The sequence below is a fragment of the Pseudophryne corroboree genome, chromosome 3, assembly GCF_028390025.1.
Source record: "Pseudophryne corroboree isolate aPseCor3 chromosome 3, aPseCor3.hap2, whole genome shotgun sequence".
NCBI classification, from domain to species: Eukaryota; Metazoa; Chordata; class Amphibia; order Anura; family Myobatrachidae; genus Pseudophryne; species Pseudophryne corroboree.
The window spans coordinates 344,440,840-344,454,651 of record NC_086446.1 but is presented as its reverse complement, the minus strand read 5'-3'; the positions used below and the strand labels follow the sequence as shown (position 1 = coordinate 344,454,651).

Here is a 13,812-nt window from a genome sequence, read left to right as displayed (position 1 = left end):
CTCCCCCGATTCATCCGATTTGGAGAATGGGTGGTATCGGACACTTCTTCGCTCGTAAGAATGTATGCGATTGCTTCGCTGATGTGTCTAAGTGCTTTGTGAGACCGTCCACTGACTTGGCAAGCCCTTGGTTCTGTAGAAAGTTAAGGGGAGACTGAACCTTGCTGAGGGTCCTTCCTAACAGATTCATTAGTCTTGCGCAAAGCAGCCAACTACATATTTAACTGCAACATAGTTCCTGTGAGAGCTACCGCCCAGGGGTGGAAACTGGTGTCCTGTGATGGACCAACTGATATGACCTCTTTAGCACATGCTTCACAAAGGGAGGAATCATCTGTGGGTGCTTTCTTAATTATATTTTGCGCACACAAAAAGTTTTTGTGACGCCTTAGCTGCTGGTCCCTCGCCCGTCATTTCACAGGACAGAGGCCAACACACACAATAGACTTTCACTCTCAATTAGTAATCAAGAGAGAGCGTGAGTAAAGAGGCAGGAGGATAGAGGGAGGTACAATATTAAAATAATTTTAACTCCACTATATGAAACTCCCTTAGCTACCAGCCTGTACCCTTGTATACAGGCCCTGAAGATATCTGGCAGAGTGGACAAAATGGCACCTGTCTATGTGAGAGAGAAAGAGAGAAGTGTATCAGCCAACAACGCTGTCTGTAGCTAAAGGATCCTCCCTGGAATGATTGACAGGCAAAAGCCTGCTAACTCTGCTCTGTTACACTTTTTGATTAATTTAAAGTGCCAGTTCCCTATAGCCACCGTCTGTACCCCCCAGTATCTCCCAGTGTCCCCTAGTGACTGTAAGAGAAATGTTCAAGGATGTTGTGACGTGGTCAGGAGGCAGTAGATTACAGCAACAATTGGAGAAATAAGGTTGAAAATCCAGATGTGTGCTTCAAAAAATGGGAATGTTAAGTGTTAGAACAGTTGATAGAATTGTCAAAGTGGAACAGCAGACGTCCAACCACACTTCCTTGCCTGCTTCCAATTGTAGGTGAAGTGGAGCCCACCATGTGCAAAGATAGTGGTTGAGGGAGTTGTATTGTTTCTGTTACTGTTGGAGGGTTGTGCTTGTTTACACCCTGTGCATAGATAGAGAGAGAGCCCTGCAGTGTAAACCATGTGTTTGTAAAAGGCACATAAAATGTATTTATAAAGTTATTGGAAGCAGGTGATACAAATTTTTTTTTTTCTAGATTTTCGTTATATGCAAAATCAGGATAAAGTGTGTGGAAGTTTTGATATGGATCTTGAGTTGTGATATATTACCAGCTGCTAGACTCTGAATGATTGAGATGTAGAGAAGATGATTGTAAAACTTATCCGTTTTCTTTTGTGCTGACAAGTTGTGACACTTGTACACTAGAACGATAATGCCCGATTTCAGCCAATTTAGGGCATTCGGGCCGATATATTGGGTGAAATCGGGGATTCTGGATGTGTTTCCGACCCAATCCGATGCGCATTCCCGTGAGGGTCGGATCGACTCCCCTAGATCATTAGTGCTGCACTCGGGATATGTTGGTTCCCGCAGGCATGGCTGGGATTGCATACGATATATCGCATGCAAAATGTACCAAACCATACAGAATCGTATGGAACCACTCCAGGGAAATCGCCTCCGACTTCAGCCTCAGACATATTGGGGCAGATGAATTAACCTGGAAAAGGCATAAAGAATTGATAAACAAGTGATATGTGCAAGGTGATAAAGGCACCAGCCAATCAGATCCTGTTAATTTACATAATGGAGCTGATTGGCTGGTGCGTTTATCACCTTGCACATATCACTGGTTTATCACTTCCTTGTGCCTTCTCCAGGTTAATACATCTGCCCCATTGTTCTAGTGTATGGGGCCCTCTACAGTTAGGAATTCATTTCTGAAAGATGTTTGAGTGTTAATTAAAGGGCATTAGGGCGAATTATATGGAAAAAGGTGTGATGATGAAGGATGATGTCATTCTGATAATACAATGGAAAGAGAGTAAGAGTAATACCCCTTTTATACTGAAGCCATGTCTCTACCCTGTGTTTGTCCCGCAATACTGAACACTGGTTGGAGGCAGGACTTCAGCTATACTTACACCTTTCACACTGCTGCTGGGACCTAGGCCGTTGCCACTCACACAAGACATTTGGAGATAACGTAGTCTCCTAGCACTCCTGAGACAGCCAATCGGCAGCCATTTAGGCATGACCCAGGTCTGCCCTTCACACTACAGCTGGCCCAGGTTTGCCCTGGGAATAACCCTGGTTGTGACCCATGTTAGACTCTGCAATCAAGACCCGGGTCAACCCTGTCGCACATAGCTGGGACCTTGGTTGTGACAGCTTGCTTCAGCAATAGCCCGGGATCTCTGCTCATCATAACGGTTTACTAAATATTGTGGGATTCCATAGTGATTGTGATACCGCAGAATTCCTGTATAATGTATGGTCTAGCTCTGTTTTCCAAGTCCTCATGGGCCTCTAACAGTTCATTTTTTACTACCTGACACATTTTAATAGATCCGCAGGTGGATTTATTATTTCACTTTTGACGACGATCTGTAAAGCATGCACTGTTAGAGGTCCCGGTGCACTGGGTCTGGGCAACACTTGTCTATAGCTGCTCACAGGACTTGGGAAAGTCTGAAATTGTGTAATCTATTGCTCAGTATGCAGTACAATTGCATTGTGCAAATGGTACCACAACATAAAGGGCTAATTCTAAAGGTAGACACAATGTAGAAATGCAGGACGGGAGTGAAGAGGTGAAGGCACAGGACTGTTGAGGGCATGACACTGATATGATGGGTGTGGATTTTGCTTCATGCTGACATGACTGCATCACAGCGGCGGCAGATCTATCTGCTGTGCATTTATATTGCCAATCTCCCGCTCAGCGCACAACAAAAGTGCTCTATTGGATTGAGAGCTGGGGACTGTGGAGGCTATTGGAGTATACTGAACTATTTGTCATAGTTGTGGAACCAGCTTGATATGAATTGTGCTTTGCGATATGGCACGGTTTGAAGTAGCCTTTAGAAGAGGATTAGACACTGTCCATAAAGGAAATCACATACTCTGCAACAATACTCAGGCTGTGGCAGTTAAATGATGCTCAGTTAGGGCCTAGGGGTCTATTTATGGCGCAATGAAAAGCCTTTTATAAGTGATAAGAGCTTTTCACTGCTTCCTGCCATTCACAGAGAGGGATACTGTGGAGAAATCACTGATTTAAATGTTGCAACAAAAATTACTTTAATGCCTGCCCAAAACAAATCTTAGTTTTGTGTGGAGTTTACATAAAAACCTAGTCATTTTTATTAAGACAGTTGGGGAAAGAATATGAAAAATATTGTAAGATTGAGTTGCCCACGTGTGTCCATTAGATATTTCCTGCTTTCGTACTGCACATTATGTCCTAACATTAATTATGTTTTTATTTTTTGTAATATTTTTGTTTTACGCAGTGTGTTAACCAGTGTTTGGAAGCAACCCACTTTTAACTATATATTTACCTTCCACTGTCTCATAGGTGCCCCTAAGAAAGAAGTCTATTTCATGGCCATCATAGACATTCTAACACCATACGATGCCAAGAAGAAAGCTGCGCATGCCGCAAAAACAGTCAAACATGGGGTAAGCTTGTGCAAGACAGCAAACTAATGAAATATAGTGCTACAAACCACTCCTAACTCTGCCTAATCTCTTTCCTGTCTCTTCCAGGCTGGAGCAGAGATCTCCACGGTGAACCCGGAACAGTATTCCAAACGCTTCATTGAGTTTATGTCAAACATCATTGCATAGCTCTCCTCCCTCCATCCCTCTTTGCACTTTCCTCTTCCCTGTGCTCAGAGAGACTACCCTCACACTCCTGGTGTGTGTGTGCGCAAGCAACTGCATGAGTGTGAGTGAGCTGGTCGGTGCTGCATGCCCATCTTATTTGTAACCCTTCTATTCTGCAAAGAGATCAAGTGATTCCCTTCCCCTTTTAAATTTCTAATATTAAATTTAAAGGTCAAAGAAACGAGGTTGATAACACCACAGGTTTAGGTCACAATGTGAGTGTCAAGTAGAGTCCCCAATTTTACACTCCTTTTTTTTTTTTTAAATCTTCAATGTTTTGTATTGTGCCCGTCCTATGAAGGGTATGCATCCTTGCTGTTACAACACTCCCTTAATGATCTGTCACTGCTATTGTCAGGAGTGTTAGAGGAAATGCACTAATTTGCCATGAAGGTAAACAATCCCAATTTCAGGTGGTTTTCCATCTTCTAGGCTTATATAGACCCTCCTGCAGTGTTCACTAAATATAACACTGCCCCTAGAATTCTGCTTGCCGATTGTGTTTTTCAGCAGTGTTTCTTTGCTACAGATGCCAGTTTTAGCTACTGCTCTTTGCATACAGCTGTGTTGAGTCAACTGGCTGCCGGACGGGATCGCGGCAGTCATTATACCGACAGCATCTGCAATAACTGAACCGCCAGCTGGTTTCCCCACTTGGATGGTGGTCCACGCCACCACCCGAGGTGGAATAGAACCCTGTGGTGACTTGCCCTGAAGCGTGGGGAGACGCTGCGCTCGTCACGATCCTGGTGTCTGTCTTCTGCCCACCAGGATCTCATACTGATCCTGTATTTAGAGAGCAGGACTGTGACCTAGGCATCAACAACTAACTTTGCTTAGTTAATAGAAAGTAATTGCTGAATGGCAGAGGGTTTCTAACACAATAATGGAAATCATTTAGTAATAGTTGAAGGAAGGAATGTGCAAACTAGTTCATTATTTATTTCACCCTGGAAGCCACCATTAGGTGGTAGAAGTAATAACCTAAGCAGAATGCAGCTTGGCCTTAGCAAAGTGGGTCCTTACAAACACTTGCTATACTGCAGTATTTTCATGGGATCACTTATTTTCTCCTGTTTTGCCAAGATGTCACTTGGCTGTTTTTATCTATTCACAGAAGATGGTTGTCGGATGAAAAATGTGTCTATATTACAAAAAAAAAAATTGCTTTTAAAAACTTAACAAAAAGGAGTATTCTTGTTTGCTAAATCAGCAGTTCAAAATGTGTTCCTTTTTTAAGAGTATTTGGTCCCATAATATATAAGTAAAGAGATTGTATTTTGCTGTAGTGATAGCAATTTATTCTCTCCATTCTGTGTTTGTTTTTAAAAGGTCAAGAGCTGAACCCCATTCCTTTTTGTGAGGCTTCACTTGCCACAAGTCTATAATAATAAAAGGAGATATTCAGGCACTAGAAATAAGAATTGCCTGTAACAAAACTAAACACCCCAGGGATAATTTAATAAAGTGCACAGATCAATGCTGTGATGTGACCAGAAGCTGTAGGTCAGGCTAGTGACAGCTGGTGTCATGGGTTGTGGCATAGTTCTACTTTCACTATTTTATTAAATAAGCCCTATTTTTCTTTCACCTTGCTTCGCCCTAAGAACAAGATACAATTCAAAAGTATTATTAGTCTTTGTGCTCTGCACTATACAAACTAAATGTCTGCATCGGCAAGTAATATTGGCAGTTTAAAAGGCAACCGATACAGTCTATGCACTATGGTCCAATAAATAAATTGAGCAGCTTAGAAGTAGAGACTCCTGTTGTAGAACATCAAAAGAACGGCGTTTTTTTTTTTTTTCTGTACATCTGTCATGCTATAGCTTTACTATATAGCTTTGTGTACTATGGGTTTAGCAAACATAAAAAAGGTGTACCCTTCTGAGCCTGTGTTCAGCACAGCATTAGATCCAGCACGCTGTTCCCCCAGGCTGCACAGCAGGCAAGCTGGGAATGTGATTTCTACCCACTGTCTTCTGGTCAAGCTGCGCAAAAGTCACAGTCAGGCAAATAGCCCTTAATAAATAACAGCTCGCCCTATGTGCAGTCTGTAAGGTGCCTTCACAGGAGTGGGGGCTGGAAATATTTGGTTGCTTCCAGACAAACCTTGTTTTATTTGGGTGTGGTATGCAAGGTTAATCACTATTGGTCAACAGTAAGTAGGTCTACATGAGTTTTTCCCCTTTTTTTTGTTGTTGTCGTTTTCTCCATACAGTGACCGGGAACCCCAATTAGTGCACGGTGTCCCCTCGCATGGCTCTCTTCGCTCGCCATGCTTCAGGCAAGGTGCCTTGCTCCGAGGCCGCTGCCCTCGGCCCAGGTTACCATCCCCAATTGTAGTCCACGTAGATCGTAAAGTATGAAAAAAATGGAAAAAGTGAAACTCATGGCGACCTAGAAACCATGTCACTCTACTTACTGTTGACCTAAGTATGGTCGACCTAGAGACTGAATACTGTTTTATTTACATCCTAGTTCACATGGCACTAAAAATGGTGAAGTAATAAAATAGTAGTCTTAAGTAGAAACATCACCTACACACTGGAGGCTACTCAGGACTCCACTGCATTAGGCAAAATGTAAATGTCAGTAGCTCCAGAAGACATTAATGTGAATTACTGTAAGACTGAGATGTATACAGTTAAAGACAAAAACCTATTTGTTTGCACATCCTATGCACTAAAGTGTCTCTAAACCAGTCACTTTGCATATTTTAATGTTCATTTTAATGTGTTATGGTTTCATTTGTGCAATTTAATAGTTAAGAGATGGAATTTAACTTTGATCAGGTATAAATTGACGGGCAAGTCACACACAATAAAAGCCCAGCATGTCTTTCCAGCTGGTGTGGCTCCCTGTAGGCAATGGCAAGCTCCATAGACCCAGACTACAGATATGCCTGGTGTATTCAAATCAAGGCAGTGCTAATTTACAATTGGATACACCTGTTTCCGGTAACCTGGGTTTGTTTTTGTTTTTTTAATTGGACCTTAGTGCATTGTGGACAGACAATATTACATCAAAAGGCCCCCCCCCCCATACATTTCTCCAGCCACTGATGTTGTGCGATCTATCAGGAAATTCATCATTTTAATAATCCAAGATTTGCCAAACCAACAGTTTTCAGTTGGGATGGGGAAAATTGACTTTTAAGCATGTTTAATACTCCCAATTCCCTGGAGTCTATCGGTAATGTATGGGGGCATTTACTATACCTGCAATTGATCACTTAAATGTTGTCCTGTAATGTACAAAATACACTATCCGACATCAGTTACCTTATCCCACATTTCATAATATTTATACGACAGTTGCAGGTTACTTTTGGCTGCCAGTATTGCATTGCTGACCAGCCTGGCAGCTATGGAGGTAAATCTGCTCTTGCCATAACTCCTCACTTGTTTATCCTATAAAAGCACCCATCTCCCAGGTCTAGAACTGGTATATTAGAAGTGTTCTGTAATCTGTTTACATATAAAAGGTAGCATTCTGTTACAAATGCTAATTGTTTTGACAGTATTGTTTTATTAACGCAATGCAATTGGGGTTTTGTTTTGTTTTTTATATATGAGAAAAAAGGGATTTTTTTTTTTCTGTTCAACTTTCCTCCTAGCTGTAGGGCATGGCCACGGGTGGCTCTCCAGTTGTTGAACTACACATACCACCATGTTCTAAAATGCATTTGGCTTAAGGAGGTTAATGTCGTTCAACAACTAGGGAGTCACAGCTTGCCCGCCCCTGTTAAGTAATCTTATTCCTTGAATATATGTATTTAAAAAATATTAGTCATGGTATATATGGTTGTCTGACTTTTTTTTTTTTTTTTTCATGCTAATCTGTGGTTTGAATGCTGGTGTTAATTATCCTCCCAAGCGTTATCTTTAAAGAAAGGAGGAAAAATTCTGTATAGAGGATTACATTTGCTAAAAATAAAGACTGGAGATTAGTGGGAATATTTTCCTGCACCTGCACAGGCAGTACTGTCACATTTTCAGGGGAGGTTTTAATATTCCCACAGACAGTGGGTTTTGCCAAATTTTTTTCCTTCATCCAATGTAAAACTTGTCAATAAAAGTGTGTGTTCTTGGTTATGTGTTCCAAAGTTGTTTTTCTTAAACATGTCCTCAATATCTTCTACATCAGGGGTGTCCAACCTTTCACCTTCCCTGGGCCACATTAGAAGATGAAAATTTGGTTTGGGCCGCACATAAAATAAAATAACAGTAACGATACCTGAATGAGAGACAGATTACTTACCTACATCCCACGCCGGTCACGTCCACTTGTCCAGTAGAATCCAAAAGGGTCGGTACCTATAAAAATGAAAATTATACTTACCAACGAATGAATATTATGCCCTCACTGACGCGGGAAGACGTTCGCCCCTTGTAGTTGTGCCCCTGTAGCTGCGCCCCTTGTAGTTGTGCCCCTGTAGCTGCGCCCCTTGTAGTTGTGCCCCTGTAGCTGCCCCCTTGTACTGTGCCCCTTGTAGTTGTGGCCCTGTAGCTGCCCCCTTGTACCTGCGCCCCTTGTAGCTGTAAAAAAAAAAAAAACCACACATACTTACCGCTCCTGCAGCGCTGCCTCCGTCTGCCGCTCCTCTCTGCTGTACTACGGGAGGGACGTCTGTACAGGACACTGACTTCAGATCTTGATTCCCCCCCCCCCCCCTTCCCCGGACACTGTACAGCGGCACAGGACTTCAGATCTTGATTTCCCCCCCCCCCCCCCCCCCCCGGACACTGTACAGCGGCACAGGACTTCAGATCTTGATTTCTCCCCCCCCCCCGGGACACTGTACAGCGGCACGGCCACGGACGGACACCCACCCCCGGCTCACTTACGTGTTCTTGTACAACCAACTTCTCCGCTGGGCTCCTCTACTCTCGCGCTGCTCAGTCACGTGTGCCGCTATGCAGAGGAAGGAGGGCTACACTGTGACTGACAGCGGAGAGGGCGTGAGCTGGTGCTGGTCCCAGCAGCAGCAATCCAATCAGGATGTGCTGACAGCCTGCTGGGGCCGGCTCAGCCTCACATGTGGTGTCCGTACTCGGGAAAAAACAAAAAACAAAAAAACCTCTGCTGCAGCGCTGCTCCTGGGCCGCATTACTAGCCGACTTGGGCCGCATGCGGCCCGCGGGTTGGACAAGCCTGTTCTACATTATTCAGCAAAGCCCACATACTTTATTCTATTTCATAGAAAGTTTGTTTTTCCACAACACCATTTTTGTAAACAAATCACAGACATGCCAGAATATGGTTTTTATTTTACTTTTTAATAAAAAAAAAGTTACATTGATCAGCATCAGACTCCAGTTTGAGGAAATGTTAATCCATACGTGCCTTCAGTGTCCTTGTGGTAATCTTTTCTTTTTCTCTGTAAAGACAACAGTTGGCCTTCAATTAAAACCTTGTGGAGACCATCAGTACAGATTCAGCTACACAAACTTGATTACAGCCAACACTGACCCATTAGTCTTGTTTACCATCTACCACTTCATTTCTGATCATTTGTGCAGCCATGCTTACAGCTGAGAAAAATAAACTCACATTTTAAAAGGCATGGGGTATGCCATGATCTTTAATGTGAATGCGTGACATGCCTTCTTTAGAGATGTACAGTTTTCATTTAAAATTAACTAGCCACATTGGGCAGAAATAAATATTGTTGTGGTGATCAAAATAAGATATTTGTTAGGGCAGACCATAAAGTGTACACTACAGATAAGTTTATGGCTGGTATTGTCAGTCTGGTCTGATGTACTGTAACAAATGAGGTAGCATGTGATAGGAACAGTTGGCTCATCAGACAGGAGGGGGGTAAGAATCATAAAAGGTCACATTTCTGGTTCTGAGGGGCAGATTTATTAAGCCTGGTGAAGTGATAAAGTGGAAGATGATAACGTACCAGCCAATCAGCTGCTAACTTCCATGTTACAGAAAATGACAGGAGCTGACTGGCTGGTTCGTTATCACCTTCCACTTTATCACTTCACCAAGTTTAATAAATCTGCCCCTGAATCACAATTTCCAAATTTCTGTAGATAGTGGTCAATAGGTCAAATTGCCTATATAGGGTATTTGAGGATGGTGCTGAAATTTAAAAAGGCAAAAGTGGTAAGAAAACAAGCTACATTGTGAGAAATATGGTTGGTTGCAAAAGGTTGTTTTACCCTCTTACATTTTCCCACAAGCCGATGTTAGTGCTTTGAGCACAGAAAAAACACTGAGGTCGTACACTGAGGTACTCTGGGATATGGAGGGGTGGAGAGTTCTAAATTTAAATATTCAGTGCCTTTGTTTCTGCTACGCCGTCCATATCCCAAGAGTACTCCAGTGCCCCCTATGGATTCAAAGAAAAGGATTTACCTGGTAAGTACCAAAATCCTATTTTTACCCTCTTACATTTTAGGGAATCAAAATTTAATCAACTTACAACATCCTGTAAAGTGTCTGGTCCAGTTTTATTCAAGTACAAGGACCTTCTACCTCCTGCTTATAACACCTGATATCTGCTGAACATGCGTACTTACATGATGTGTACAACCACTCCCATTCCTGAGACAGCATCTCTATCCACAGCATTCAGCATAGCCTGGGAAATGGTTTCAAACAAGTCCTCAGGTCCCTTAATGGAGGAGGAGATAAAAGTTTGCAAATAGTTCAGCAAGCATACTAAATGTAAACGTTGAGCCTTTAGCCAGTAATAAGCATTCATATACTTAATTACATTAAATAAAAAAAAAACAGTACAGTGCACCCATTTTCTGCTCCCTTGTTTTAAAGTAAGGCAAAAATGTACTACTGTGCATATAATTGGGTATGACAAATTGATCATTCAGTACCATCTTTAATAAATGCGCTTGAGTAAAATGAAATTAAATAATCTGGCCGGGTCAGAAGAGAGACATACACAACCAACAGTTTGCACATAGCCTGTAAGGAGTTAACAAGTTTAGTTTTTTCCCTGCTGGATAAAATGTAGTTTGTACCCAGATTAGTTTCTAATACCAGTGAAGAAAAAAAAATAAAAGTTGTCAGCAACATTCTATACTCACCAAGTCTGGCTCCCAGAGAGACTCGCACATACCATACATCTGCTCTGAACAGGTCCCACTCACTACGAAATCTTCAGTCACCATGGGACAACCAATGAGGTCCAAGGAGCAGATGAATGGCTCAAAAGTCTTTGGGTCCAGACCAGCAATAACTGGTTCAACATAATAAGGCCCAAACCTTCCGGAAGAGAAAAAATGTCAAATCATTTATTCTGCTACAACAACTTATGTCTTAATGTTAGAAAATAAACTCTGCTAAAGATACTATAAAGAACATTTTGAAACTTCTACAACTAATAAAGCATCAAGCTATATAATGTGAGCCCACATATGCAATAGAATAAAATAATTACAAAAGCATAAAGTTTAAGCATATATAATGTTGAACTCCCTCATTGGATATTAATATTACCCTAGTGCTTTCAGAGATTTTCAGGCGAAGCCTTTTTATTTAGCAAAACAGATATAAGAAAAAGAAACCCTTTCCATAGTTCACAAAACCAGTGCAATACAACATATAAACCTATAGTACATGATACTGTACATTGGCCCAAATGTATTAAGCCTTAATAAGAGATAAAATGGAGACGGATAAAGAGTGATAAATGACCAGCCAATCAGCTCCTATCTGTCATTTTTCAAACAGCCTATGACATGGCAGTTAGGAAGCCGATTGGCTGATCATTTATCACTTTATCCATCTCTACTTTCTCTCTTGTTAAGGCTTATTACATTTGGGCCATTATTTCATATAACTATTAATGTACACAATAACCCAAGTTGTTTGGAACAAAAATACATGGATTTCTGGATGATTTGGTGTAACGTTATTAGCATTCCCACACCACATCATGGGCACTGCCTGCAACTGAATCAATCCCAAAGAGTTTAGGCCAGGGATGGGGAACCTTCGGCCCTCCAGCCAGCTGTTGTTGAACTATACATACCAGCATGCCTTGCTACAGTTTTGCTATTTGGCCATGCTAAAGCTGTTGCAGGGCTTTCTGGGATGTGTAGTTAAACAACAGCTGGAAGGCCGAAGGTTCCCCATCCCTGGTTTAGGCGATATCCTTATGCAGGTCATTATGTCCCTTCCACAAAGGCCCAGTCAAAGGTGGTGTCCATTGCAGAAGGAATGCTTAATGAACTGTTTAGTGACTAGTCGATTCCTCATGAGAAAATAAAACATTTTTACAATATATAAATTTACACCACAGCTGAGAGTTGTGTGACAAACTATGGAACAAAGATACATGTTTGACCTAAAACTGGGAGACATTAAAAAAAAAAAAAAAAAGTTTCAAAGTTTTTAAATGATTGCACGATATAAACACCCAAGTGTCCGAGAGATGTATTGGATCAGGCTTAACGCTAGAGGTGTTCACCCACAGAGAACACTTTTCAAGTACAAAAAAATTAATACTATAGAACTGCTTGTTAGCATCTGGTGCAGGCTTTTACTTTATTAGTGTAGTTGTCTGTTTATTTTTACTCAATAGTTTTTAAAGAACTACACAATACAGCTTATTTCTATGGTTCCCAATCGCTGTCCTCAGTGCATGTTTTCCAGGTCTCCTCACAATCACAAGTGAAGATCGCCTGTGGATCTTTCAAAAATGTGCCTGTGAGTAATGGAATACACTTGTGCACCTGCTAGGTGACCTGGAAAACAAACTATTTGGAGTCCTAAAGACTAATTTGAGAAACTATGGCTTATTCAATTGGCTAATAACGTGTCAGGGCAAAGAGAAACAAAGGGGAACAATAATTAACTGGTAAGGAAAGGAGGATGTTCATGCAACTATAAACATATATCATATGACTAGGAGATCTAAGTACGTGATTTACAAAAGAGCAGTTGTCCCAACTAGTTGGAAAAATCAAACATTTGATTTTTTTAGTCATTGATGTGACTTGTTTCAGTATATAGGGAAATATCTAACTTCCCCAACTGAATGATAAGTAGGCGGACACCGGCTGGCACTGTCACTGACAATAAACACTTATTTTACAGCCAATTAAACACAAAGCGGATAATTTCAGACCACACTCCTCCACTACTTTTATGGCACTGTTATAATCATTGCATATTTGAAAATTGTTTATACAGGTTGAGTATCCCATATCCAAATATTCCGAAATACGGAATATTCCGAATTACGGACTTTTTTGTGTGAGAGTGAGATAGTGAAACCTTTGTTTTTTGATGGCTCAATGTACACAAACTATGTTTAATACACAAAGTTATTAAAAATATTGTATTAAATGACCTTCAGGCTGTGTGTATAAGGTGTATATGGAAGATAAATGAATTGTGTGAATGTAGACACACTTTGTTTAATTCACAAAGTTATAAAAAATATTAGCTACAATTACCTTCAGGCTGTGTGTATAAGGTGTATATGTAACATAAATGCATTCTGTGCTTAGATTTAGGTCCCATCACCATGATATCTCATTATGGTATGCAATTATTCCAAAATACGGAAAAATCCCAAATCCCAAATACCTCTGGGTCCCAAGCATTTTGGATAAGGGATACTCAACCTGTATTTATAAAGTGGTGTTTTATAATAACAAATCTTATAATGACAGAAATCCTACTAACATGATTAGACATACTAAATCACATGACCGCACACTGCCCATCGTAACATCTGTGACCAAAACCTCATCGTAGTGCAACGGCTGTATCACTCCACAACTGTAAACAATAGCATCACTCAGAGAATAGCAGCACATCACTGCTTCATTGACAGAAATACAAGTTTTACAAAATGACTGCATAACAAAAGGACCCAATATTAATCCTCACAAATGATGATCTCTACAAAGAACTTGAACACTTTTTTCCTCCTATTCTGTGTTTGTCTCACCCTACATCATCTCCACGTGCAACTATT

The 13,812-nt window shown here is 41.1% G+C and overlaps 2 protein-coding genes across 2 annotated transcripts in view; one reads left to right on the top strand and one right to left on the bottom strand.

Moving 5' to 3' along the window:
• PIP4K2B (phosphatidylinositol-5-phosphate 4-kinase type 2 beta) overlaps positions 1-7,940 on the top strand; it is a 124,178-nt gene extending 116,238 nt beyond the window's left edge. The window contains exons 9-10 of the mRNA XM_063959700.1: positions 3,535-3,638; positions 3,726-7,940. Of these exons, the coding sequence (XP_063815770.1) occupies positions 3,535-3,638; positions 3,726-3,806 (185 nt within the window). The 3' untranslated portion in view covers positions 3,807-7,940. The remainder of the gene's footprint in view (positions 1-3,534; positions 3,639-3,725) is intronic.
• A 1,168-nt stretch (positions 7,941-9,108) lies between these two features.
• The window catches only part of PSMB3 (proteasome 20S subunit beta 3), a 68,031-nt gene continuing 63,327 nt past the window's right edge, over positions 9,109-13,812 (bottom strand). Inside the window, exons 4-6 of the mRNA XM_063959699.1 lie at positions 10,910-11,087; positions 10,385-10,479; positions 9,109-9,228 (exon numbers count right to left, since the gene is read on the bottom strand). Coding sequence (XP_063815769.1) covers positions 9,180-9,228; positions 10,385-10,479; positions 10,910-11,087 — 322 coding nt within the window. The 3' untranslated portion in view covers positions 9,109-9,179. The remainder of the gene's footprint in view (positions 9,229-10,384; positions 10,480-10,909; positions 11,088-13,812) is intronic.